Source organism: Mus pahari, chromosome 3 (genome assembly GCF_900095145.1).
Source record: "Mus pahari chromosome 3, PAHARI_EIJ_v1.1, whole genome shotgun sequence".
Lineage (NCBI taxonomy): Eukaryota > Metazoa > Chordata > Mammalia > Rodentia > Muridae > Mus > Mus pahari.
In genome coordinates this window covers 62,803,034-62,830,286 of record NC_034592.1, presented here as the reverse complement: position 1 = coordinate 62,830,286, position 27,253 = coordinate 62,803,034, and the positions used below count along the sequence as shown (strand labels likewise).

Below are 27,253 nucleotides of genomic sequence, written 5' to 3'. Positions count from 1 at the left end.
ATATATATATATATATATATATATATATATATATGTATATATATATATATGTGTGTCCCAGAATAATTCAGATGGCAAATCAGTGCATTAATAGATATCAAATACTTGTGCATGTGTTAGAAACTGAAGTTTATTTTAAATAGTTATAAGCCAAAGGTCAAAATTCAAAGTCAGACATTTTTTTTAAAGTCCCATTCAGACCCCCTGTCCTCATAAGTAGCAGCTGGGTACCTAGGCTAGGTCTTAACTACTGTGCCCTGGCTGAGTGCTCTTTACAGTTGTGTTAGTAGTTCTCAGTATTAAGGACAATATGAATAGCTGTGCCATGTTCTTGTTTGAGGAAAATAATTTTCAGAGAAACTGGATTCCTGATTCTTTCTTCTACTACTAACAAAATAAATACAAATAATTTCACCAGAAAAACTGACATAATTCTAAACTGTTTTAATGGATACTTCTAAGCAGTGTAAACCCAATCTCAATGACAAGACAGAACTTTTGAGGTTCTTAGAGTCTAGAACTAGATATACACCAATCTTCTCGTTACTTCAAGAATGATTCTACCATAATAGAACCAATGAGGTCTGATTTTCCCATTAGTAACACTCAAACACAGGAAACAGGGGAGATTGAGCATCAATGACAACAAACTTCAGAAATTGTACAAATTACTTTAATCATGGATCACATTCATTTGCAAATTAAATTCAACTGCTAAAATCAATGGAAGAGTTTCAGCTTGTATTTATATACTTCCTTTCCTTTAGAACATACAATTTACTTTTAGAAAGAAAAAAAGAAAGTCTACTTTCAGCTTACAGTGGTCAATCATTTTTTTCTTTTCCTTTTAGCTTTTCTATGTTTTCTTTCTGCACACAAACCCCGAAACCAAAGAGAAATGCATACATATTTACAATTACATGTATTTTTCCACAAGATCAGAAATACAAATAGAAATTGGTCTATGCAAGTTCAATGTAAAAGGTCACCTCATACTTATATAATGATAATTAAGGCTAAAATGTACCTAAAACTTTTGATACTATTGGCTGAAGTCACTTTAAAAATTTATATATATGTATACATGTATTTATATATATATATATATATATGATATGTATATAGCATATGTGTGCATATATATATGTGTGTATATATACATATATATATACATACACACATACCATTTTATTTATATATATATATATATATATATATACATACATACACACATACCATTCTGATTGGCAGTTTCATTTATATGTTACCTCCACTCCTTTAAAACAACTAGGTGGTGACACGTTCAGAAGGAAGAGTTCACACGCTCACCCTGAGGGATGTGAAGCTAGAAGATGCTGGTGAAGTCCAACTAACTGCAAAGGATTTCAAAACTCAGGCCAATCTCTTTGTGAAAGGTAATTAGAAAGCTTATTCCTAAATACACACAATGAAGACAATCACAGATAATGTGACCTCTTAGTTGTTTTTGTGGGAGAGCACCAGGTTATTAAACTCAAGTATCCAAAAGTCTAATTTTACATTTTGGCATAACAAAATACAGGTTGGTTTTTTTTTTAAATATATAGGCAATGGTAGTACATGCCTTTAAACCCAGCATTCAGGAGGCAGAGGCAGGTGGATCTCTGTGAGTTCAAAGTCAGCCTGGTCTACAGAGTGTGAGTTCCAGGATATCCAGGGCCACACAGAGAAACCCTGTCTCAGAAAAGAAATAAAAAGAGAGGGAGGGGAAGGGAGGGGGAGAAGGAAGGAAGGATGGATTAAAACTAACATGGGTTTTATACTTACATATTCTTTCTGTCCCTGTTTTATTATTGTATTTTTTTACTAGTTCTAAGTACAACTGCTAAAATTATTACCAGCCCATTTTATGAATCAGTGTTAGCCATTATATCCTTTATGCTTCATATTATTTTTCTTGTAAGCTGCAATCAGCAGGGGATTGCCACAAGTTTGAAACCAGACTGATCTACATAGTGGGTTTCCAGGATAGCTAGGGAAAGGGAAACAAACAAACAAACAAACAAACATAGAACAGTGGTTTATTTTCCTCTGTATGTATCAATCAATGACAAACATTGTGGAAGAAAAATATCTCAGCAAAAAATAGCTTTACAAACAAGCAAACTGAGACAGAAGCAACCCCGGAGATGCCAGAGGGAATCAGAGAAAGTTCTGGAACTATTGGTGAAGGGAAACAGCTAACAAGTATGATTCTTTCAGAACCCCCGGTTGAGTTCACTAAACCTCTTGAGGACCAGACGGTCGAAGAGGAGGCCACTGCAGTACTGGAGTGTGAAGTATCCAGAGAAAATGCCAAAGTGAAATGGTTCAAAAATGGGACAGAAATCCTCAAAAGCAAGAAGTATGAAATCGTTGCTGATGGCAGGGTCAGGAAACTCATTATTCATGGTTGTACCCCAGAGGATATCAAAACGTACACTTGTGATGCTAAAGATTTTAAGACCTCCTGTAACCTGAATGTTGTTCGTAAGTATTCCTCCACAGGACTTGGCATTTGCAACTCATTGTAGCCAAAAACAACCAACACGCACAATGCATGCCCCTCTTGACAACTCACAGTATGGATGCTGACCTAACCTGATACTTCACATGTTTCTTTACAAACATCCTTGTGCTCTGTCTGGCCTTGGAAAAGACACCAACCACTTTTCACTACACCGCTGCGCTCTTTGTCTGTATGGGGTTACACCCACTGTCTGATTATCCTGCTAAAGATGAAAACAAAATGAGTCACAAGGAGAAGTACAGAACCCTGATTCCACTTGGAAGTTTCAGGACTGGAAAATATCTAAAAAAAAAATTAAGAATGAAAAGTTGTTTGAATAGGAACATACTTGAGAGCAACTGGGTTATGGTAACGATCAATCACATAATGTAACTGAGAGTAAAGATGGATGAGAAGCTGAGTAAGCCCAGGATCTTTGAGTCCTGATTCTTTGAATGAAGAACTCTGTCGTTTTTTTTTTTTCTTCTTTTTTTTTTTTACTATCGCTTCTTCCCCTGGTGGAGAGATGCCCCTTCTCTCAGTATGCCAACTGCTAGCTAGCTAATTTGCTTTGCTTTTTCCTTTGTCCAGGAACACATTTTTTCGTGGTCCATTTTTGTGCCGTGTTTGTTTGGCTCTGTTGCTTCTCATCTGTCAACAACTAAAACCTAGTGGCTTTGACTGTGCTTCCAACTTCTTGTACTCTGTCACTCCTGCCATGCTTGGGTGCTTCTACTATATCATCCTTTAGAGTAGCCCCTTGGGGTTTCTTCCCCTTGTTGTCTACTTCCTCTTGGAGAAGGCTCAGCCGTGGTGGCTTATCTTCTAGTCTTCCGGCTAGCATGGGTCTGAGAGCCTCCATGATCACGAAGGGTTGGCTTGGAAAGGCTTCTTAAGGAGCTCTGAAAGATGGAAGGAAGGGCGAGGAGGTGGCTTCTCCATCCTGCACAGCGGCAGACAGATTTCTGGAGATGTATGAACCAACTGATATAAAAGCTGAATCAGTGCCCAGTGTGCAGAACAGTGTTTGTCACACTAGTACATGCCTGGCTTGCATATGAAGTCTTTAAAGCTGAGTTAAAAATGAAAAGCTGGATATATGTGGCTCCAATTAGACTCGTGCCTCGTAGCTATACATACTTCAAACTATTATCTTTGAATTCTACTGGGTTTACAATGATGTGTCTTTCCTTACAAGTATTCCCTTTGACAAAGAATTATCCTTCAACTTTGGTATAGTACCAAAACAAAGAAGGCATTTGCTTCTGTAATCATTCAAAAGAACTGAGATGGGTCCCAATTTGAAAGAACTAAGTTGGTAGCACAGTAAGACATAATCGATGAGAACTAGAAAGAGAACAAGAGCAAAGCATTCTTCCCAGTGGAAGCTGCAAGGGATTTCAAAATCAGTGGAAATCTATCAACATGAACACAAGTGGAACACAACTTTGATCCTAGCACCCAGGAGGCACAGGCAGTCAGGTCTCTGAGTTGAAAACCAGCCTGGTCTACAGAGTGAGTTCCAGGACAGCCAGGGCTACAGAGAGGAAACTCTGTCTTGGAGAAAGAGAAAGAAAGTCACTTTTTCTTATCGTATGCCAGAGAAATATTGGGATAAATTTGCAGAAGCCTCATTTGAATTCCAATATCATTCTCTTACAGCTCCTCATGTGGAATTCTTAAGACCACTCACAGACCTCCAAGTTAAAGAAAAAGAAACGGCTCGGTTTGAGTGTGAAATTTCCAAAGAAAATGAGAAGGTCAGTAACAACATTAAGTGTTAATTAATATTAGTAAGTCTGATTATCAGGTTGCTATGTTTACTTTTGACCAAAATGAAAGAAGAAACTAGCTAAGCCTTTCTGACTTCCATTTTAGATTAAATTTATGCTAGTATTAAAGATGGACTTGACATAATTGTTCTCTTTAGTGCCACTCATTACTGTCACATAAGAAATTCTGGACTCAAGATATTTATTATTGGGCTGGAGAGATGGCTCAGCAGTTAAGAATACTGATTGCTCTTCCAGAGGTCCTGAGTTCAATTCCCAGCAACCACAGGGTGGCTCACAACCATCTGTAATGGGGTCTGATTCCCTTTTCCTGTGTGTCTGAAGAGAGCAATAGTGCGCTCATATATATAAAATAAATAAATAAATCTTTTTTTTTAAAAGATATTTGTTATTTTGAGTCACATGGAATTGATGTTTTCTTAGATTTAAAAAAAAAAAAGTCAAATGGCAGTAATTCCATGTCTCAGCTAAGTAGTTCTGGTTGCCATGAACTATTATTGCCAAACAGAATTCCAGTCCACATCAGTGGGGATGGTTTGTCTGATATCTAAGACCCCCTTAGACACAAAAGTTGCATAACCCCATCATTTGTTTTTCCATAATTGATAAGAGTATCATAGCAGATCAACAGTACTTGGTAACTTTATTCTTGATTTTTTAATTTTTATTTATATTTTTCTCTGTCTTCCTTTATACATATTATATAATATTTATGGTCCTCTTTTAAATATACTATAATGTCTTGCGATTGATTTTTAAAAGAACCCTTGGGATACTAGTTCATGTCATGGATACCATGTAAAGGAACAGCATAAAAACTGATTTTAAGGAATCTATTTGTCTTAAAATATAGGTTCAGTGGTTTAAAGATGGTGCTGAAATTAAAAAGGGCAAAAAGTATGACATCATCTCTAAGGGAGCAGTACGAATTCTTGTCATCAACAAATGTCTACTGAATGATGAAGCAGAATATTCCTGTGAAGTGAGGACAGCAAGAACTTCCGGCATGCTGACAGTCCTAGGTGAGGGTGAGGGCTTTCTTTAGCACACTAGTCAGGAACCCCAGCTTCCAGTTCTACTGACTGCATCTCGGTTCTTTTCTGCAGAGGAAGAAGCTGTCTTCACAAAAAATCTTGCCAACCTTGAAGTTAGTGAAGGAGATACTATCAAACTGGTGTGCGAAGTCTCCAAGCCTGGGGCAGAAGTGATTTGGTACAAAGGGGATGAGGAGATCATCGAAACAGGAAGATTTGAAATACTTACTGATGGAAGGAAGAGAATCTTGATCATTCAGAACGCACAGCTTGAGGATGCGGGCAGCTACAACTGTCGACTCCCAAGTTCTCGAACAGACAGCAAAGTCAAAGTACAGGGTACGAGAATCTCAGTGACGGGCATTTTCTTCCTTTCATCCATTCTTGCCGTATTAAGATACAGATGCCAATGTTTTCACTGTCTTCCAACTTTTTCTTTCCAGAACTTGCCGCTGAATTCATCTCGAAACCTCAAAACCTTGAAATTCTTGAAGGAGAAAAGGCTGAGTTTGTCTGCACTATCTCAAAGGAAAGCTTTGAAGTTCAGTGGAAGAGGGATGATCAGACACTTGAATCTGGAGATAAATATGACATCATTGCCGATGGCAAAAAGAGAGTCCTAGTTGTGAAGGATGCCACATTACAAGACATGGGCACTTATGTAGTCATGGTTGGGGCTGCCAGAGCCGCAGCTCACCTGACAGTCATTGGTAAGTTTGTCCTTGCTCCACTGGAGGGCTAGATCTGTAGTTTTGATCCCTCATCATACTACAAAGTCTTTTGATTGTTTACAGAAAAACTCAGGATCATAGTTCCTCTTAAGGACACCAAGGTGAAGGAACAACAAGAGGTTGTCTTCAACTGTGAAGTCAATACTGAAGGTGCCAAAGCCAAATGGTTCAGAAATGAAGAAGCCATATTTGATAGTTCAAAATACATCATTCTCCAAAAAGACCTGGTCTACACCCTCAGAATCAGAGATGCACGGTTAGATGACCAAGCCAACTTCAATGTGTCTTTAACCAATCACAGAGGTGAAAATGTTAAAAGTGCAGCCAATCTAATAGTAGAAGGTATGTGACTCACATGGCACTAGAGAATTTCCCCCCAGCAATTTATATTATGCCAACAACTAAATTCAACCTTGTTTTTCTCTATCACCACAGAGGAAGATCTTAGGATTGTTGAACCTCTTAAAGATATTGAAACAATGGAGAAGAAGTCAGTCACATTCTGGTGCAAGGTGAACCGTCTCAATGTGACACTGAAGTGGACCAAAAATGGAGAAGAAGTGGCTTTTGACAACCGTATATCATACCGAATTGATAAGTACAAGCACTCTCTAATCATCAAGGACTGTGGCTTCCCAGATGAAGGTGAATACATCGTTACTGCTGGACAAGATAAATCCGTGGCAGAGCTGCTCATCATAGAAGCCCCAACAGAATTCGTGGAGCACCTGGAAGACCAGACGGTCACAGAGTTTGACGACGCTGTCTTCTCCTGCCAGCTCTCCAGAGAGAAAGCGAATGTAAAATGGTACAGAAATGGAAGAGAAATCAAGGAAGGCAAAAAGTATGCAAAAAGTGTCTGTCCTCGCTCTGTTGTTCTGTGTGTACTTTGGCATCACACATTTGCCTAATACTCATGCTACAAGCTAACTGATCATTCGATCTCTTCTTTAGATACAAATTTGAGAAAGATGGGAGCATCCACAGGCTCATCATAAAAGACTGCAGGCTGGAGGATGAGTGTGAATACGCTTGTGGCGTAGAGGACCGCAAGTCCCGAGCTAGACTTTTTGTAGAAGGTTAGTATTGGTTTCAAGGATAATTCTAGCTCAAGTGACAATTTTTTACAACACTGATAAAAATACAAGCACATATCTGTTTTTATTTTTACATTTTTCTCTCCAGAAATCCCAGTTGAGATTATCAGGCCTCCTCAAGATATTCTTGAAGCCCCTGGTGCAGATGTTATCTTCTTGGCTGAGCTCAACAAAGATAAAGTGGAGGTCCAATGGCTTAGAAATAACATGATTGTTGTCCAGGGTGACAAGCACCAGATGATGAGCGAAGGAAAGATACACAGGCTACAGATTTGTGATATTAAGCCACGCGACCAGGGCGAATACAGATTTATTGCCAAAGATAAAGAAGCGAGGGCTAAACTTGAATTAGCAGGTAACTTGCTTTCTTTTGCTTTGTGGTGTCCTCCCCATATCACAAACCTCTGTAAATTTCAGACTTTACAATTACAGCAAAACACTCCTTGTGAAAGTGTATGGCTTGAACCTGGGCTCACGTGTTCGCTAGTCTACTTTGTTTAGCTACAAAGTGGAAGTGGTGAGCAGCCTCTTCACATGTCAAACCACTGTTAGTCCTGGCACAGGACAAGCTGCTCATGACTTCCTAGAAGAGTCCCTCGCTTTACTGATAGACAACTCCTATGGCTCTTTTAAATATGAAACCTGCATAGGTTTTCCCCCAAAAGTCCCATTGTACACAAGAATTATCTGATTTATCCTGAACTAAATATGCAGGACTTTATCAAAAAACATATTTTATAAAATAATTTCAACAAGAAAAGCAAAACCTGTTTTACCATATTCTAGGTCCTCTGCAATTATTTTTAACTAAAACTGGATGTGAATGATTGTATGCCATCTTCACCAAACCACTGTTTCCAAACACTGATAGTTTGGAGTAAAACAACACCACCAACAACAACAAAACTATTATAAACTCCAACAGAATGCACTGCTATGAAATTACTGTGGTTATGATAATGTTTATCAAATGTATAGTTAAAATCAATGTCGTAGCATGACTATAGTGCATAACTCAAACATGCGTGCATGTTCTCTGTCTCACTAGCTGCACCTAAAATCAAGACAGCTGATCAAGATCTGGTGGTCGATGCTGGCCAGCCTCTGACAATGGTGGTACCCTATGATGCCTACCCCAAAGCAGAAGCTGAATGGTTTAAAGAGAATGAACCTCTGTCTACAAAAACCGTTGACACTACAGCTGAGCAGACTTCTTTCAGAATCTTAGAAGCCAAGAAGGAAGACAAGGGGAGGTATAAAATCGTGCTTCAGAACAAGCATGGGAAAGCAGAGGGCTTCATCAATTTACAAGTTATTGGTAAGCCACCGAATCACTCAAACCTGATTGGCCCAGCACAAGCTTGACGACATAACACCACTAAAAATTCTGTGATGTGCAAATTGCAGATGTTCCCGGGCCAGTTCGTAACTTAGAAGTGACAGAAACATTTGATGGCGAAGTGAGCCTTGCTTGGGAAGAACCACTAACGGATGGTGGGAGCAAAATCATAGGCTATGTTGTTGAAAGGCGTGATATCAAGAGAAAGACCTGGGTTCTGGTCACTGACCGAGCCGACAGCTGTGAGTTCACTGTCACTGGACTACAGAAAGGTGGAGTGGAGTACCTGTTCCGTGTGAGTGCCAGGAACAGAGTTGGCACTGGAGAACCAGTAGAAACTGACAGTCCTGTAGAAGCAAGGAGTAAATATGGTAAGTGTTAAAGTAGATCGCCAACTAGCTTAGCTTTGTGTCTATCCACAACATAACCCAAATTCATGTGTATTTCTTCTGTGGTGACATTCAGATGTTCCAGGCCCTCCTTTGAATGTAACCATCACCGACGTGAATAGATTTGGTGTCTCACTGACATGGGAGCCACCAGAGTACGATGGAGGTGCTGAAATCACAAACTATGTGATTGAACTGAGAGATAAGACTTCTATCAGATGGGACACTGCCATGACCGTAAGAGCTGAAGACCTGTCAGCAACTGTCACTGATGTGGTTGAAGGACAGGAGTATAGTTTCCGTGTCAGAGCCCAGAACCGAATCGGAGTTGGGAAACCAAGTGCAGCCACACCCTTTGTCAAAGTTGCTGATCCAATAGGTAACGTCATTTAACAACAACAGAAAGGAAATAAACATTGCATGTAAGCCACGAATTAAATCTATTAATTAAAATAATTCTAATCTAATAAAAGGTAGATCATCAAAAAATTTTAGAATAAAACTGTAAAAGCTAAGACTGTGCCCACATAGTTCATAAACTTATCTTGATGAGATTATGATCAGTACATGTCTTAATAAATTACCATCAAGCATAATTGTATTGCTTCCTGCCATTTTAGAGAGACCAAGTCCTCCTGTGAACCTAAATGCCTCAGAACAGACACAGTCATCGGTTCAGCTCACCTGGGAGCCTCCTCTGAAAGATGGAGGCAGCCCCATACTGGGCTACATAATTGAAAGACGTGAAGAAGGAAAAGAGAATTGGATTCGCTGCAATATGAAACCTGTCCCTGAACTGACTTACAAGGTAAGATAGATTGCATTATATATTGTATGTATGTATATATAAAATACATATTAATATGACATATTAATATATAGTATATATGTTTGTGGGTTTAGAATTTAAATGGATATGATGCTAACAAATACTAACTTGTAATTCTAGGTCACTGGATTGCAAAAAGGGAACAAATATTTATATAGAGTGTCTGCAGAAAATGCAGCTGGTGTTTCAGATCCATCTGAGATCCTCGGCCCTCTCACTGCTGATGATGCATTTGGTGAGTAGATCTTTTACCTTTTAGATTAGAGAATAACATAGACCTTTGGTGTACCAGGGACATAACTATGGTACTAGAAATTCACTGATTTTTCTTTTTGGTAGTTGAACCAACGATGGATTTAAGTGCATTCAAAGATGGTCTGGAAGTCATAGTCCCCAATCCCATCAAGATCCTCGTCCCAAGCACAGGCTACCCAAGACCAAAAGCAACCTGGACTTTTGGAGATCAAGTACTTGAAGAGGGGGATCGTGTGAAAATGAAGACCATATCAGCCTATGCCGAACTTGTCATTTCTCCAAGCGAACGGACAGACAAAGGCATTTACACGCTCACATTAGAAAATCCTGTGAAGTCAATTTCTGGAGAAATCGATGTCAATGTAATTGGTAAGGAATTAAATTCTTGCTAGCTAATATGATTTGGTTGAATTAACCCATACTGTCTTAAATCATATTGATTTTCACTGCCTTTTTTTTTTTTAATTAGCTCCTCCAAGTGCACCCAAAGAACTGAAATTTAGTGATATAACAAAGGATTCTGTACATTTGACTTGGGAACCACCAGATGATGATGGAGGAAGTCCACTAACTGGATATGTTGTTGAAAAGAGAGACATGAGCCGGAAAACATGGACTAAAGTGAGTGTTGCATACTAACAAAGCCACTTTAAAATCCTGGAAGGAGGCTGGGAGGCCATACAGATGGGTAGTCTCATGGAAAAAGTATCAAAACCTTTTCAGCATATTTGTCCCCTTTTGTTCTCAGCTTGGCTTATTGAACACATAAGAGAAAGCTTACCTACATACTTGGTATCTGAGGGGTTCCCCAAATGCATGTGTTGGGCTATAAGCATTTCAAAGGAAGCATTCATTTCCCCCATGGTCATGCTTTTTCTCACTGCAATGGATTTACCTTAGCTGATTGGTATTCCACCATTTTCTCCATTTATGCTCATTATAAAGTATAGCTACTGCCAGATAGTACTATGTATAGTATCTATACATTTTACAATTCTAGAAACAGAACTAAGAAGCTTGTACATGCTAGACAGCAACTACATTACTGAGTTCACCCTCAGCCCATTACTAGTCTCATTTAAAATTAAATTTCTAATAAACAATCATCCTTTAAGGCATGCAAACTAAGAATCTGTTTCTCATAATGAGAATATTATTATAGTCTCAAAATTACTATAACCCACCTGATGTTTTTTCCCTAATATAAAATTAATATGAAAATAACACTAAGTTTTCATTCAAAACAACTTCAGAGTAAGCAGGATGTCGTGGCACATGCTTATAGAGGCTGAGGCAAGACTGTGAATTTAGAGCCAACCTGAGCTATAGGCCAACCTGGGCTACATAGAAAATCTCGGTCTTAAAAAACAGTTTGTATCTGTACACATGGTTAACAAAAACATTGACTTGAGAGAAGACTCAAGGAAGATAATCAGTGAACTGTTTCTTTGTCCCAGGTTATGGACTTTGTTACTGATCTAGAATTCACAGTTCCTGATCTTGTTCAAGGAAAAGAGTATCTATTCAAAGTCTGTGCTCGAAACAAGTGTGGCCCTGGAGAACCTGCATATACTGATGAACCTGTAAACATGTCTGCCCCTGCAAGTAAGTGCATGGCCTGTGGGCTAAGCCCCAGAGTTGAAGTCTGGGGAAAGAGCATGGGTTGGTAACATGGAGGTAACTTAGAGCAGCCTTGTCTAAGATTCACTCTCTCTTTTAAATATTACAGCGGTACCTGATCCACCAGAGAATGTTAAATGGAGAGACAGGACGGCCAACAGCATCTTCCTAACGTGGGATCCTCCTAAAAATGATGGTGGCTCACGTATCAAAGGATATATAGTTGAAAAATGTCCACGTGGTTCTGATAAATGGGTTGCCTGTGGAGAACCTGTTCCAGATACAAAGTAGGTGTTTGTTTGTTTGCTTGTTTTAATTGAATAATTCTGATTTCCTACCCAGTAAAATGGGTTTTTCCTGGGCAATGTTAAATGTTAGTTTCTTTACCAAAAATTCCCCATAGTATAGCTATCTGCCTTTATAAAGTTCAGCTGAGCATAGCCTTGTTCAAGGTTTTCATCAGTTATGATAATAAAAAGGCCAGAAATGAGCCAAGCACATCTTGGTCCTGAAAACCTGACTGGGGCAACCCAGGAATGAAGAAATAGAAGACACAACAGGCATAGAAAAGCTATGGTCCAGAGGGGTGTGCTCTCTGTAAGGAAGGCACCTTCTATGCTGCCAGCAATCCCAGCAGGTTTATTGTGTACAGCAAAAAGAGGAGGGGTTAGAAGTCTCAGTGGGAGGTCTTAGTAGGAGAGATGTAAACATCCAGGAGGAAGAAGCTGAGGTTGATAGTTTGTATGAACCAGTCTTACCTGAAGGTCAGTTGTCTGTCAACACTAGCACTTAGGCCAGAGAAGGTTTGGCCGTTTCCATGGCTCTGAGGACATGGTTATGCTCTTTCAGCAACACAATTCATCAGGACATCATCCATTCCTGACATCCCGACACATCTCAGTACTTCCACCACTCCCCGCAGCCCAGATAGTTAATTGAAAACCCAGTATTATATTGATGGTGTGAATTTTAGAAAAATTACTATCTCTGATATATATTTATACATATATTACACACATGTATAACTAAAAGTGTAATCGATTATCTACATGACAGTCAAACCCCTGTGTTTTTTCTGACAGAATGGAAGTGACAGATCTTGAGGAAGGCAAATGGTATGCCTACCGCGTGAAGGCCTTGAACAGGCAAGGTGCTAGCAAGCCAAGCAAACCCACTGAAGAAATCCAGGCGGTGGACACACAGGGTATTTATCATTCCTTCTTACTTGTCCATTAGGCCTCTGACCTTGTCTGCTTGAACTTGCTAACAGTTTAAATAATCTTCTCCAATACAGAGGCTCCTGAGATCTTCCTCGATGTGAAGCTCCTGGCTGGTATCACCGTGAAAGCCGGAACAAAGATCGAACTTCCTGCCACAGTGACTGGAAAACCGGAACCTAAAATAACTTGGACAAAGGCCGATACCCTTCTGAAGCCAGATCAGAGAATCACCATTGAAAATGTTCCTAAGAAATCCACAGTGACAATAACAGACAGTAAGAGAAGTGATACAGGCACATATATCATAGAAGCCGTGAACGTCTGTGGCCGGGCCACTGCTGTGGTAGAAGTGAATGTCTTAGGTAAGGGAGGCTCTTGCTTTTTATAAGAAGCCAATTCACTGTGGCTACTTTCTGGAACAAAACACAAGTTAAAACATGTTTTCCCATGTACTATCACCCACAGATAAACCCGGACCACCAGCTGCCTTTGACATCACAGATGTAACCAATGAGTCATGTCTTCTGACCTGGAACCCACCAAGAGACGATGGTGGGTCTAAGATCACAAACTATGTTGTGGAGAGAAAAGCAACCGACAGTGACGTATGGCATAAGCTCTCATCAACCGTTAAGGACACAAACTTCAAGGCAACCAAATTAACACCCAATAAAGAGTATATCTTCAGAGTTGCTGCAGAAAACATGTATGGTGTTGGTGAGCCGGTTCAGGCTGCTCCGATAATAGCCAAATACCAGTTTGGTAAGATTCTCAATCTACTAAGAAAACATAAAGGATTCTATGTCAGCCATACATTTAGGTACAGAATGTATGACTTTTCTATCATTATCCTGTCTGTAGATCCGCCCGGACCTCCAACTCGCCTAGAACCTTCCGACATCACTAAAGATGCGGTGACGCTCACATGGTGTGAGCCAGATGATGATGGTGGCAGCCCCATCACTGGATACTGGGTTGAAAGATTAGATCCTGACACTGATAAATGGGTTCGATGCAATAAGATGCCAGTGAAGGACACCACCTACAGGTGAGTCCCCCCACATCTCCATCATGTACTGAAACAGCAACATACTTAGTTATTGACATTCTAATACTCCTCCTGATCATATGTGATTACACATTAAGAAAATTTTAAATCACTTTTACTTTTATTGCCAGTTGTCACATAATTCTTAAATGACGTGAATCCCATCCAATGGCTTATATCTGTTATGTATAAAATAGTATCTAGTAACAGACAATTGTAGATATAATTAAAGTGGTATATTTTGTCTAATATAAAGAATGTGACCATTAAAAACTATTTAACATAAGTACTATGAGTACTTATGTTAAAGTACTCATAGTAAAATTTACAAATTTATTCTCACTGTTTAAATAAATTAGCCTCTTCTATGCATAGTATATAGGTTACTACTTCTTAACACAATGTTACCTTGTTCCTGATCCAGGGTAAAAGGTCTCACCAATAAGAAAAAGTACAGATTCCGCGTGCTTGCTGAAAATTTGGCAGGGCCAGGAAAACCAAGTAGATCAACTGAACCAATCTTAATAAAGGATCCCATAGGTATATTATTTATATGATTCTCTGTGGTTACTTTGAGACATACATTAACTCCCTTTGGACAAAACAAATAATGATGTCATTGGCTTTCAGATCCTCCATGGCCCCCTGGAAAACCAACTGTAAAGGATATAGGCAAAACCTCGTTAGTATTGAACTGGACCAAGCCAGAACACGATGGAGGGGCAAAGATTGAATCTTATGTCATTGAGATGCTAAAGACCGGAACAGATGAGTGGGTCAGGGTGGCCGAGGGAGTTCCGACCACTGAGCATTTGCTCAAAGGGCTAATGGAAGGCCAGGAATACTCATTCCGAGTGAGAGCTGTGAACAAGGCTGGAGAGAGTGAGCCCAGTGAACCCAGCGACCCTGTGCTTTGCCGGGAGAAACTATGTAAGTTCCTCCTGAATTCTATCTGAGAACTACAATCTAAGGGGAAACATAAACCTCACTACTGTTATTTCAGTCTTTGCCTTATTGTTTCGTTGTAACTATGAGAAGAATGTTTGGTGAAGACTAAAATTGGAAATTTTTTCCTGTTTTAAAATTTTTTTTTCAGATCCTCCATCACCACCTCGCTGGCTTGAAGTGATTAATATCACAAAAAATACAGCTGACCTAAAATGGACAGTTCCAGAGAAAGACGGAGGGTCACCCATCACCAACTACATTGTGGAAAAGAGAGATGTGAGACGGAAAGGCTGGCAGACCGTGGACACCACTGTTAAGGACACCAAGTGCACAGTAACCCCACTGACAGAGGGGTCTCTGTATGTGTTCCGAGTTGCTGCAGAAAATGCCATAGGACAAAGTGACTACACAGAAATCGGAGATTCTGTTCTGGCCAAAGACACCTTCAGTAAGCACTGCACTCAGTCTTTGCAACAGCATTTGCAATGTGTTCTTACCTTTCCCTCAGCTTTCTCTAATCATCGAGTGTTTTGCTTTTAGCCACCCCTGGACCACCCTATGCCCTGACAGTGGTTGATGTGACAAAACGACATGTTGACCTAAAGTGGGAGCCACCTAAAAACGATGGCGGAAGACCAATACAGAGGTAGAACTTCAGGAGTTTTTATTTTAAAAACAAAAACAGTCAAATGTGACTGGACATTACCAACTTCTGTTTATCTCAATGCTCAGTGGAATGCTTTGTTCTTGCAACAGATACATCATTGAGAAGAAAGAAAAATTAGGTACCCGTTGGGTGAAAGCTGGGAAGACCTCAGGCCCTGACTGTAACTTTAGAGTAACTGATGTCATCGAAGGGACAGAAGTCCAGTTTCAAGTTCGGGCAGAAAATGAAGCAGGAGTTGGTCACCCAAGTGAGCCCACTGAAATTCTGTCAATCGAAGACCCAACAAGTAAGTCATACTGATTATTCAAAGGAAATTATCTAAGGACCCGATGATGAGGCCATGGTATAAATGCCTTGCTGTCTTCCCAGGTCCTCCCTCTCCTCCACTTGATCTACATGTGACTGATGCTGGAAGAAAACACATTGCCATTGCTTGGAAACCACCAGAGAAGAATGGTGGAAGTCCTATCATAGGCTACCATGTTGAAATGTGTCCAGTAGGCACGGAGAAATGGATGCGAGTTAATTCTCGTCCAATAAAAGATCTGAAGTTCAAGGTTGAAGAGGGTATTGTTCCAGACAAAGAATATGTTCTGAGAGTGAGAGCTGTCAATGCTGTCGGTGTCAGTGAGCCATCTGAAATCTCTGAAAATGTAGTCGCCAAAGACCCAGACTGTAAGAATTCAGTGTCTTTTAATAGTTAATCAGATGCATTTTCTTCCTGATCATTGCATTTGACCTATTTCCCCCCCATCTCTTGGTATTTTGTAGGCAAACCAACTATTGATCTAGAAACTCACGACATTGTTGTTATTGAAGGAGAAAAGTTAAACATCCCTGTGCCCTTCAGGGCTGTCCCAGTGCCAACCGTGAGCTGGCATAAAGATGGAAAAGAAGTTAAAGCAAGTGACAGATTGACAATGAAGAATGACCACATCTCTGCAAACCTTGAGGTTCCCAAGAGTGTCCATGCAGATGCTGGAGTTTACACCATCACCCTGGAGAATAAGCTCGGCTCAGCAACCGCTTCAATCAATGTCAAAGTCATAGGTAACAGTTCTGTAATGAAACACCATCCATTCTTCATATATTCCAGAAATTGTAATAGCTAGCTTTGTGGTGGTCTACAAACAGCTTCAAGAAATGGCATTTGTAAACTGAGCACTCCTCCAGGATACTTAGTTCCATTTAAAAAGTTATCTTGAAGAGATTAAATTGATAATTAAAGTCTGATTAGACTAATTTACTTGTTTTAATTATTTACATAAAAACACTAATTTAAATAAAATACCTATTAAGCTCGAAGAATGTTTCAATGATGAATATTTCTTTCTGAATTATACAAATTCAGTTTTCCATAGTCCTCTCCTTTAGGAATAATAATTTTTTTTCTGTCCTTTACTACCATCCCTGGTAGTAGCTGGAAATTAATGGGTCAATTTTGTTTAACACAAAGACTGGAGGGATGAGTCTTCTGATTAATGGATGAGGGACAAGGATGCTAAATACCTTTTGTTCAGAGGGATGGTAGCACAGAAAAGATTACCCTGTTCAAAATGTAGATAGCCAAGTTAAGTAAAGTTCACTATTAAAATGATAATTTTCAAGCATATGATAGTAATTATCAATTTTATGTGTAACAGGTCTACCTGGTCCATGCAAAGATATTAAAGCAAGTGACATAACCAAGAGTTCTTGTAAGTTAACATGGGAGCCTCCAGAGTTTGATGGTGGAAGCCCAATTCTTCATTATGTCCTGGAACGGAGAGAAGCAGGGCGGAGGACATATATACCAGTCATGTCTGGTGAGAACAAACTGTCTTGGACCGTTAAAGATCTCATACCAAATGGTGAATACTTCTTCCGAGTAAAAGCAGTCAACAAGATTGGCGGAGGCGAATACATTGAACTCAAGAATCCTGTCATTGCTCAAGATCCAAAGCGTAAGTTAGAACATATGATCGTCAGAAAGGAAAATACCATAGTTAATTGCATTTGACTTAAGAAGATTGTTTCTCCAATCAGTAATAGGTATTTTTCTTTGTTCATCAGAACCACCTGATCCACCTGTAGATGTTGAGGTTCATAACCCTACAGCAAAGGCAATGACTATCACGTGGAAGCCACCCTTGTATGATGGAGGAAGCAAGATAATGGGTTATATCATAGAAAAGATCGCTAAGGGTGAGGATAGATGGAAAAGATGCAATGAACATCTGGTCCCTGTCCTGACCTACACAGCAAAAGGACTCGAGGAGGGGAAAGAGTACCAGTTCCGTGTGCGAGCAGAGAACGCTGCTGGTATTGGTGAACCTTCCCGGGCCACTCCCCCAACCAAAGCTGTCGATCCTATTGGTATGTTTTATTGATTTGGGAGGGGTGGTGCCACATTCATTCTCTTTGTAAAATAAATGAGGCTCATGTTTTATCAAGAATTAAAAACAATTCTGGCTTTTACTTATAACAGATGCCCCAAAAGTCATCCTCAGAACAAGCCTGGAAGTGAAGCGGGGTGATGAAATAGCACTTGATGCAACCATCTCTGGCTCACCGTACCCAACAATCACATGGATAAAAGATGAGAATGTCATTGTCCCAGAGGAAATTAAGAAGCGAGCGGCACCCCCAGTTAGGAGGAAGAAGGGTGAGGCTGAAGAGGAGGAGCCCTTTTCTCTACCTCTGACAGAACGTCTGAGCATCAACAATAGCAAACAAGGAGAATCTCAGCTGCGCATTCGTGATTCTCTGCGGCCTGACCATGGCCAGTACATGATCAAAGCTGAGAATGATCATGGTGTCGCCAAAGCTCCTTGCACCGTCAGTGTGTTAGGTAAGTAGTTAAAACTATGCTTTCCAATGGAGAAAGAAAATCTATGTCAGAGTTTTAGCAAGTCATAAAAGTAGAAGTGTGGAAACCCATTTTAAAAAACAGCTTTAGCAAATAATTTTCAGTTACATTTTACCACCTAAGCAGACACTATGGGAAAAAAAATCAACTGACCTTGTTATTTGTTAGCTATTATACTAGAAAGATAGAACGATTTGGAAAAACTAGTTGTATCAAAGACATCCTAACATTTACATTTTCCATAGCTACCAGTTCTACACAAAATTGTAATCACTGTTCTCCTTTGACATATTAGACACACCAGGACCACCAATCAACTTTGTATTTGAGGACATTAGAAAGGACTCTGTCCTCTGTAAGTGGGAGCCACCCCTTGACGATGGTGGCAGTGAAATTATTAACTATACCTTGGAAAAGAAAGACAAGACCAAACCCGACTCCGAATGGATTGTTATCACTTCAACACTCAGAAACTGCAAATATTCAGTAACAAAACTGATAGAAGGAAAAGAGTACCTCTTCCGCGTAAGAGCTGAAAACAGGTTTGGACCTGGGCCACCGTGTGTTTCAAAGCCGCTTTTAGCCAAAGATCCATTTGGTAAGGTTCCGCGCATCATAAATTGACCTTTTCACCATATTCTTTAATGAACAATATTAGCATGATTTTGTAAAGCTGTCATATTATAGAATTCAAAATCTTTTTTCTTTTTTTTTAATCAGAACCACCTGATGCACCAGATAAACCCATTGTGGAAGATGTCACCAGCAACAGTATGCTAGTAAAATGGAATGAACCGAAAGATAATGGAAGCCCCATCTTGGGTTACTGGCTTGAAAAACGTGAGGTCAATAGTACACACTGGTCTCGTGTCAACAAAACCCTTCTCAGTTCTTTGAAAACCAAGGTAGATGGCTTGCTGGAAGGACTCACCTATGTCTTCCGAGTCTGTGCTGAAAACGCTGCTGGACCTGGAAAGTTTAGCCCACCTTCGGATCCTAAAACGGCTCGTGATCCAATCTGTAAGTAACTCCTTAAGAAGGCAGTACGGGAGAGTAGTCTACTCCACACTTGGAAAGCATCGCTGAATCTGACCTGTGAATTCTGCATTCATCCTAGCTCCACCTGGGCCACCTATCCCGAGAGTTGCTGATACAAGCTCTACAACCATTGAGCTGGAGTGGGAACCCCCAGCTTTCAATGGTGGTGGGGAAATTATGGGCTACTTTGTTGATAAGCAGCTGGTTGGCACAAATGAGTGGTCACGCTGCACAGAGAAGATGATCAAAGTCCGTCAGTTCACTGTCAAAGAAATCCGAGAGGGTGCCGACTACAAACTTCGAGTGAGTGCTGTCAATGCGGCGGGCGAAGGGCCGCCTGGAGAAACAGAACCTGTTACTGTGGCTGAACCACAAGGTACTTCAAGTTTTCTGGGGGCAGGGGGAATGAGTATTTCTCAATGTGGGACTATATTTTCTTCCTCTTTGCACTAACACAGACAGTTGTTCTCCTTCAACAGAGCCTCCAACTGTGGAACTAGATGTTTCTGTCAAGGGCGGAATACAAATCATGGCTGGGAAGACTCTCAGAATCCCAGCAGTGGTAACTGGCCGTCCTGTACCCACAAAAGTATGGACCATCGAAGAAGGGGAGCTAGATAAAGAGCGTGTTATAATAGAGAATGTTGGAACCAAATCTGAACTAATTATCAAGAACGCATTGAGAAAAGACCATGGCAGATATGTGATCACGGCAACAAACAGCTGTGGTTCCAAATTTGCTGCAGTCCGGGTTGAAGTGTTTGGTAAGGAATATTTTGTGGATTTTACAGGACTTTTTCCCCCATGTGATGTGATCTTGCTACATTGATTTTTGTTTTTGTTTTTTTATGATTACTGTTTTATTTTTCAGATGTCCCTGGCCCAGTTCTTGACCTCAAACCGGTTGTAACAAACAGAAAGATGTGTCTGCTTAATTGGTCCGATCCAGCAGATGATGGTGGAAGTGAGATCACAGGGTTTATAATTGAAAGGAAGGATGCTAAGATGCACACTTGGAGACAGCCCATTGAGACTGAGAGATCGAAGTGTGACATCACAGGCCTTATAGAGGGACAAGAATACAAGTTCCGTGTCATTGCCAAGAACAAGTTTGGCTGTGGGCCTCCTGTTGAAATAGGACCAATTCTTGCAGTTGATCCATTAGGTAAGAGAAGACTCCCACTGGGTTTACTAAATATTCTATTTATAGATATGCCAAGTATTTACTGAGACTTATGGCTTCCAACACCCAACAGACTCAAGATCAGAGACTAGATAGAGGGCAATAAAGAAAGTCATATATCTACTAGCGATTTGTCTTAGGCAGGGTTTCTACTCCTGCACAAACATCATGACCAAGAAGCAGTTGGGGAGGAAAGGGTTTATTCAGCTTACATTTCCACATTGCTGATCATCACTGAAAGAAGTCAGGACTAGAACTCAAAGCAGGTCAGGGAGCAGGAGCTGATGCAGAGGCCATGGAGGGATGTTCTTTACTGGCTTGCTTCCCCTGGCTTGCTCAGCCTGCTCTCTTATAGAACCAAGACTACCAGCCCAGAGATGGTCCCACCCACAAGGGGCCTCTCCCCCCTTGATCACTAATTGAGAAAATGCCCCTGGATCTCATGGAGGCATTTCCTCAACTAAAGCTCCTTTCTCTGTGATAACTCCAGCTATGTCAAGTTGACACAAAACACAAGTTGCCAGTACACAATTTTAAAGATACCATATTTGCTAAATTTCCATGTATTTTGGTTTTATGTGTCAAAAATTTTGGATCGACCAAGTCTTGTTAATAACTTACACATAATTTAGAATCATTCCATCTTTCCAATGTTATAAACTAGGGAAAATTAAATATAACAGCAGTCTTGTAGTTAGAATTTAATTTGCTGCTTTTCTCTAATATAAACATGTATATAATATATATTATATTTATGTATAAATATATAATATATATTATAAACATATATGTGGCAGTTAATTGTTTAGTTTTACTATACTTCTAAGAAGTCTCTACAGTCAAATGATAGTTAGACCCAATCAGAAAGAGCCACCAAAGACTAGAAAATAAATACTATAAAATCCATAAAACATTCTATTAATTTCAGGTTTTGGTGGAGGCCTCAGAATAGAGCTGGGCTTCCCTGGCTCCTATTTGCAGTAGCAATCAGCTAGGATGGGACAGGTCTAGTTATGCCAGTCAGAACCATTCCTTAAGGACACACAACCTTTGTGTCATTTCATAAATGATCTTTCCAGTGAGTCAATATGGCTCGAAGGGTGTTCAGTAACCACATCTATTGTCTGGTCACAAAGGAAAGAACCGCCTTGCTCTCTGCTGACATTGAAAGCAGAACTCCACATACCTATTTTCCCAGTTTTGTAGGATTAGAAGTTTTGTAAGTATCACAGGAAAACAAGATTAAATACTAAATGCAAAGCACACATACATATATTCTTGATTTATTTTTAATTAATAATTTTGATGAGGCATTCACCAGGAATAAAATACCATTAGTGAGACTGGTTATCATTGTTGTGACTGGTATGTTTGAAAATGCCAATTAATCTGTTTTTTCACACAAATAGAAGTGGAATACTATTTTGTATGCAAATATTTATTTCATGCTCACCATTTTCAATTGTTTCTGCTTTAAGGCCCTCCAACATCTCCTGAAAGGCTCACATACACAGAAAGAACAAAATCCACTATTACCCTTGACTGGAAAGAGCCCCGCAGCGATGGTGGCAGTCCCATCCAAGGATATATCATTGAAAAACGCCGTCATGACAAACCCGACTTTGAAAGAGTTAACAAGAGACTCTGTCCAACCACATCATTTCTGGTTGAAAATCTTGATGAACACCAAATGTATGAGTTCCGGGTCAAAGCCGTCAATGACGTTGGTGAAAGTGAGCCATCTCTGCCTCTTAATGTAGTCATACAGGATGATGAAGGTATGGATTCCATATTTAATACCATTAATGTACTTTATGGTGACTTGAGGGAACATCCTTAAGACTTTTTCCCCTCTTTACTTCTTTTTGCAGTCCCTCCCACTATTAAGTTGCGCCTGGCTGTTCGAGGAGACACTATCAAAGTTAAGGCAGGGGAGCCAGTTAACATCCCTGCAGATGTGACCGGCCTTCCCATGCCTAAGATTGAGTGGTCCAAGAATGAAAAGGTGATTGATAAAGCTACTGATGCACTGAATATAACCAAAGAAGAAGTCTCCCGAAGTGAGGCAAAGACTGAGCTTAGCATCCCCAAAGCGGTTCGAGAGGACAAGGGCACGTACACAATCACAGCTTCCAATCGTCTTGGCTCCGTATTCCGCAACATTCACGTGGAGGTGTATGGTAAGAGACTTGCCTCCTATGTGGGAAAGAAAACCACTTCCTGTTCATGAATGATGTCTCAGTCTCATCTGCTGTTCCTTCCCAGATCGTCCATCTCCACCCAGAAACCTCGCTGTTACTGACATCAAAGCTGAGTCTTGCTATTTGACATGGGATGCCCCTCTAGACAATGGAGGCAGTGAAATTACCCATTACATCATTGACAAGCGCGATGCCAGCAGGAAGAAGTCTGAATGGGAAGAAGTCACTAACACTGCTGTTGAGAGAAGATACGGGGTAAATGCTACCAAACTTATGCACACTGTGTGATACCATTTTTAATATAACTTTAGAATTATTAAACTCAAAATTCTATACTAGCAGTAGATACTCATTAGTTTGGCTTTTGTCACTGTGCACATAAGACCACTTATCACATACAACCTACTGCTCTCTCTTACTTGAACTCCACTAGAAGCTACAAACATTGATGTCCTGTTTTTAAAGGGTTTTTCTTTTCCTGTCTTTCCTATGATTTAAGTTTATGTATTTACTTCTTATGGTGATCCATCCCCAAATAAAATTGAGTTTTAATATAAGTAAAGCATCAGCCCGAGCATACTTGTTCTGATTTCTTTACGCACCTAAATTTCTAGATCTGGAAGCTCATCCCCAATGGTCAGTATGAGTTCCGAGTGAGGGCAGTGAATAAATATGGAATCAGTGATGAATGCAAATCAGACAAAGTCGTCATTCAAGATCCCTACCGCCTCCCTGGACCTCCTGGAAAACCGAAAGTCTTAGAACGTACCAAAGGATCTATGCTTGTGAGCTGGACTCCTCCTCTGGACAATGGAGGGTCTCCAATTACTGGCTACTGGCTAGAGAAGAGAGAGGAAGGTGGTACCTACTGGTCACGTGTTAGCCGAGCACCGATAACCAAAGTAGGACTGAAGGGTGTGGAATTCAATGTTCCACGCTTGATTGAAGGTGTGAAATATCAATTTAGAGCTATGGCAATAAATGCTGCAGGAATTGGCCCTCCCAGTGAACCATCAGACCCAGCTGTTGCAGGAGATCCTATATGTAAGTATGCTTTATTTCTAGGACCCATTTCTAATGGCTAAAGTTACTAAGTAGGTTACTAGTAAATCTCTCATATTTTTTAGAACAGTTCATAGTGAAATATATACACATATACACACATACATAAAATACTTTTCAAATTCTTAGATTAAAATTAGTGGGGTTTTTTAAAACCACAACAATAAACACATACACTATAAAGTAAGAGTTCAAAACACTGTGTAATTAGATACTATGGAAATTGTTTTCCTCTATTAAATAGTCAGACTCTCTTGTAAAAAGTCAATAAAAAAGTAAAATGTTAAGTATTTTTTGACAAAGACCGCATTCTCAGAATAACTGAGATCAAATAATGAAAAATCTTGCTGTATCACATATAAGCAGATTGGCTCAGAAATTAAAATATAGTGATTTTCATAATTCAGTGCATTTTATAAACAATATGGATTCTCTGAAGAAAAACTTGAACTGTTTCTTTCAGAGATTTAAGATACTTTCATGTTATTGAGAGCAAATATATTGTAAGGTAGTCACATTATCATTTAGCAAATGAGTTTGGAACATGGACTGGACTAATCACAGGGGGGAAAGATTTAAAACAAACAGGCAAATGGAATAAAAGAGTTTCATTCATTGTTAGACTCCATCAGAAAAGTGTTCTGATGTGGCAAGCGGAAACATTATTGATTCTTCCCTGAAGAGCATTAAGATTAGTTTGTATGCAAAGGTTTTCCGTGCTAGTGATAAAAGTATTTTGAATTTTCATGTTGTAAAATAAAATTTTCAGTTGTAGTTCACTTTTTAAGTAAATTACACTGCTGAATCTCTTCAGTAGGATCTCAGAAGTGAAATAGCTCTTCATCAATGCTGTGCTCACAGACTATAGGTCTAGCTAGAGATGGCGAGTAATCCTTTCCCCAGGGATGATGCATTTGCTTTCTGTTTCTGTATTAATACTAAAAGAAAATATACTCTCTTGTTTGTTATACTCTTCCAGCACTTCAATTTTAATATTATAGTAGACTACAGTAAATGTCTTGTATAGTGAAGATATTATATATCTTATGATATATAATATGATATATTATATATTATATATTATATATATATATTTCCATTGCTTCAAAATGTGATGCTTGTTTGTTCGTTCCTTATTAGACCCTCCTGGGCCACCTTCTTGCCCAGAAGTCAAAGATAAAACAAAATCAAGCATCTCACTAGCATGGAAACCTCCAGCCAAAGATGGTGGCAGCCCAATCAAAGGCTACATTGTAGAGATGCAAGAGGAGGGTACCACGGACTGGAAGCCAGTCAATGAACCCGATAAACTTCTCACTGCCTGTGAATGTGTGGTGCCTAATCTGAAAGAACTCAGGAAGTACAGGTTCAGAGTGAAAGCTGTCAATGAAGCTGGGGAGTCTGAACCAAGTGACACCACTGGAGAGATCCCTGCCACTGATATCCAAGGTACTCATTCTGCTTATGTGGACTCCTTTGGATGATACTGGGAAATCAATGTCCTGGGGATATATCAGTTACCTCTCTGAGAAATGTTAGCTGACCGCTCTCCTATTACCTGGAATATTCCAGAAGTTCCAGAGGTGTTCATTGACATTGGCGCGCAAGACTGCCTGGTTTGCAAAGCTGGCTCACAGATCAGAATCCCTGCGGTGATCAAGGGACGCCCAACACCAAAATCATCTTGGGAATTTGATGGAAAGGCAAAGAAGGCAATGAAGGTAATGATTCTGTGATTTATTCTATGTCTTCCATTGAATAATCCAAAACAGTATTTGAAACATCACTGTCTTCTTTTCTAATAGGATGGTGTTCATGATATACCTGAAGATGCACAGGTAAGAGACAATAGCATGTTTTAATTAGGAATATGATTTACCTTAGCAATGCTATGATTTCACTTGATGTACTACTACAATTTTATTCCTATAGCTGGAGACGGCCGAAAACTCATCGGTCATCATTATCCCAGAGTGTACTCGAGCTCACTCAGGCAAATACAGTATCACGGCCAAGAACAAAGCAGGACAGAAAACTGCCAACTGCAGAGTTAAAGTCATGGGTAAGAAAGACGGTCGTAGTTATGGCACAATCAAAGCAAGCTGCTCTCACCTTCTAAGGAATGATATTTACACTGTGGTTTGCACCAACAGATGCACCAGGCCCTCCCAAAGATTTGAAGGTCAGTGACATCACAAGGGGTAGTTGCCGCCTCTCATGGAAGATGCCAGATGATGACGGAGGTGATAGGATCAAAGGCTATGTCATTGAGAAGAAGACCATCGACGGGAAAGCCTGGACGAAAGTCAATCCAAACTGTGGAAGCACCACATTTGTGGTACCAGATCTTATCTCTGAGCAGCAGTACTTCTTCCGTGTGCGAGCGGAAAACCGTTTTGGAATTGGCCCACCTGCAGAAACCATCCAGAGGACCACTGCCAGAGACCCAATATGTAAGTTTTCAAGTGCAGGTTGAAATTGCAGCCTTAAGACTGAGTTCTGTTACTCAGAGCAGTGCTTGACAGTTCCTATAATCACGTTTACAGATCCTCCTGATCCCCCTATCAAACTCAAGATTGGTCTCATAACAAAGAACACAGTGCACCTGACGTGGAAACCTCCAAAGAATGATGGTGGCTCCCCTGTCACCCATTATATTGTTGAGTGTTTGGCTTGGGACCCTACCGGGAAAAAGAAAGAAGCATGGAGGCAGTGCAATAGGCGTGATGTGGAAGAACTGGAATTCACCGTGGAAGACCTCATAGAGGGAGGGGAATATGAATTCAGAGTCAAAGCTGTCAACGAGGCCGGGGTCAGCAAGCCTTCAGCCACTGTTGGTCCTGTGATTGTCAAAGATCAGACATGTACGTATTGAACAGAGAATTTCCTCCTCTAGGGTTACCTTCTTGTATCTAATAAAGAGACAGTACACCTATCAGAGGACCCCCATGGACTACATATAGGCATGGACACATTAGTCAATTACTTATTACCCCATTGTGGACAGAATTAGCAAATACCCTCCCATATTGCTTTTACTATAAACAATAAATATCCAATATCCTCCTTCTACTTTCCCACAAGACAAGCGCTCTCATCTGTTAGAAATGAAAGGAATTGAAAGAAGCAGAAAGCAAGGAATTTGCTTAGCCCCTACTAAGGCCAATGTAGCTTTCCAAACAAGACTTTCCCTCTATTTGAGAATACCTGTTTTAGTTTTGGAAGATAATATACATACATAAATAAATAAGTCTCGTCAAATTATTGTTACAAAAATACATGGTGTATTTTATTTGGTGCTGTGACTGTGCCAATCCCCTTTGCATACTTATAATACATTTGTAGAAAATAGAAAAGTGTTTGGCTTCTACCAGCAATTCTATTTCTTATTAAAAATAATCATATCAGAACCTCTACATGAGCA

At 39.9% G+C, this 27,253-nt stretch overlaps 1 protein-coding gene across 2 annotated transcripts in view; it reads left to right on the top strand.

Moving 5' to 3' along the window:
* The window catches only part of Ttn (titin), a 273,795-nt gene that overhangs the window by 172,964 nt on the left and 73,578 nt on the right, over positions 1–27,253 (top strand). For both annotated transcript variants that reach the window (XM_029536006.1, XM_029536008.1), the window contains 48 exons: positions 1,292–1,415; positions 2,242–2,508; positions 4,190–4,287; positions 5,174–5,342; positions 5,427–5,693; positions 5,798–6,064; positions 6,149–6,427; positions 6,521–6,929; positions 7,040–7,164; positions 7,271–7,537; positions 8,231–8,500; positions 8,590–8,892; positions 8,987–9,289; positions 9,531–9,718; positions 9,860–9,974; positions 10,079–10,363; positions 10,464–10,615; positions 11,452–11,599; positions 11,724–11,901; positions 12,697–12,818; positions 12,909–13,196; positions 13,300–13,596; positions 13,696–13,882; positions 14,307–14,422; positions 14,513–14,812; positions 14,979–15,278; positions 15,371–15,476; positions 15,587–15,783; positions 15,867–16,172; positions 16,269–16,547; positions 17,141–17,440; positions 17,550–17,852; positions 17,965–18,327; positions 18,641–18,943; positions 19,066–19,365; positions 19,463–19,759; positions 19,863–20,147; positions 20,255–20,548; positions 22,045–22,344; positions 22,438–22,746; positions 22,832–23,022; positions 23,382–23,811; positions 24,970–25,278; positions 25,402–25,550; positions 25,635–25,667; positions 25,762–25,891; positions 25,983–26,282; positions 26,376–26,693. In XM_029536006.1, the coding sequence (XP_029391866.1) occupies positions 1,292–1,415; positions 2,242–2,508; positions 4,190–4,287; positions 5,174–5,342; positions 5,427–5,693; positions 5,798–6,064; positions 6,149–6,427; positions 6,521–6,929; positions 7,040–7,164; positions 7,271–7,537; positions 8,231–8,500; positions 8,590–8,892; positions 8,987–9,289; positions 9,531–9,718; positions 9,860–9,974; positions 10,079–10,363; positions 10,464–10,615; positions 11,452–11,599; positions 11,724–11,901; positions 12,697–12,818; positions 12,909–13,196; positions 13,300–13,596; positions 13,696–13,882; positions 14,307–14,422; positions 14,513–14,812; positions 14,979–15,278; positions 15,371–15,476; positions 15,587–15,783; positions 15,867–16,172; positions 16,269–16,547; positions 17,141–17,440; positions 17,550–17,852; positions 17,965–18,327; positions 18,641–18,943; positions 19,066–19,365; positions 19,463–19,759; positions 19,863–20,147; positions 20,255–20,548; positions 22,045–22,344; positions 22,438–22,746; positions 22,832–23,022; positions 23,382–23,811; positions 24,970–25,278; positions 25,402–25,550; positions 25,635–25,667; positions 25,762–25,891; positions 25,983–26,282; positions 26,376–26,693 (11,626 nt within the window). The remainder of the gene's footprint in view (positions 1–1,291; positions 1,416–2,241; positions 2,509–4,189; positions 4,288–5,173; positions 5,343–5,426; positions 5,694–5,797; positions 6,065–6,148; positions 6,428–6,520; positions 6,930–7,039; positions 7,165–7,270; positions 7,538–8,230; positions 8,501–8,589; positions 8,893–8,986; positions 9,290–9,530; positions 9,719–9,859; positions 9,975–10,078; positions 10,364–10,463; positions 10,616–11,451; positions 11,600–11,723; positions 11,902–12,696; positions 12,819–12,908; positions 13,197–13,299; positions 13,597–13,695; positions 13,883–14,306; positions 14,423–14,512; positions 14,813–14,978; positions 15,279–15,370; positions 15,477–15,586; positions 15,784–15,866; positions 16,173–16,268; positions 16,548–17,140; positions 17,441–17,549; positions 17,853–17,964; positions 18,328–18,640; positions 18,944–19,065; positions 19,366–19,462; positions 19,760–19,862; positions 20,148–20,254; positions 20,549–22,044; positions 22,345–22,437; positions 22,747–22,831; positions 23,023–23,381; positions 23,812–24,969; positions 25,279–25,401; positions 25,551–25,634; positions 25,668–25,761; positions 25,892–25,982; positions 26,283–26,375; positions 26,694–27,253) is intronic.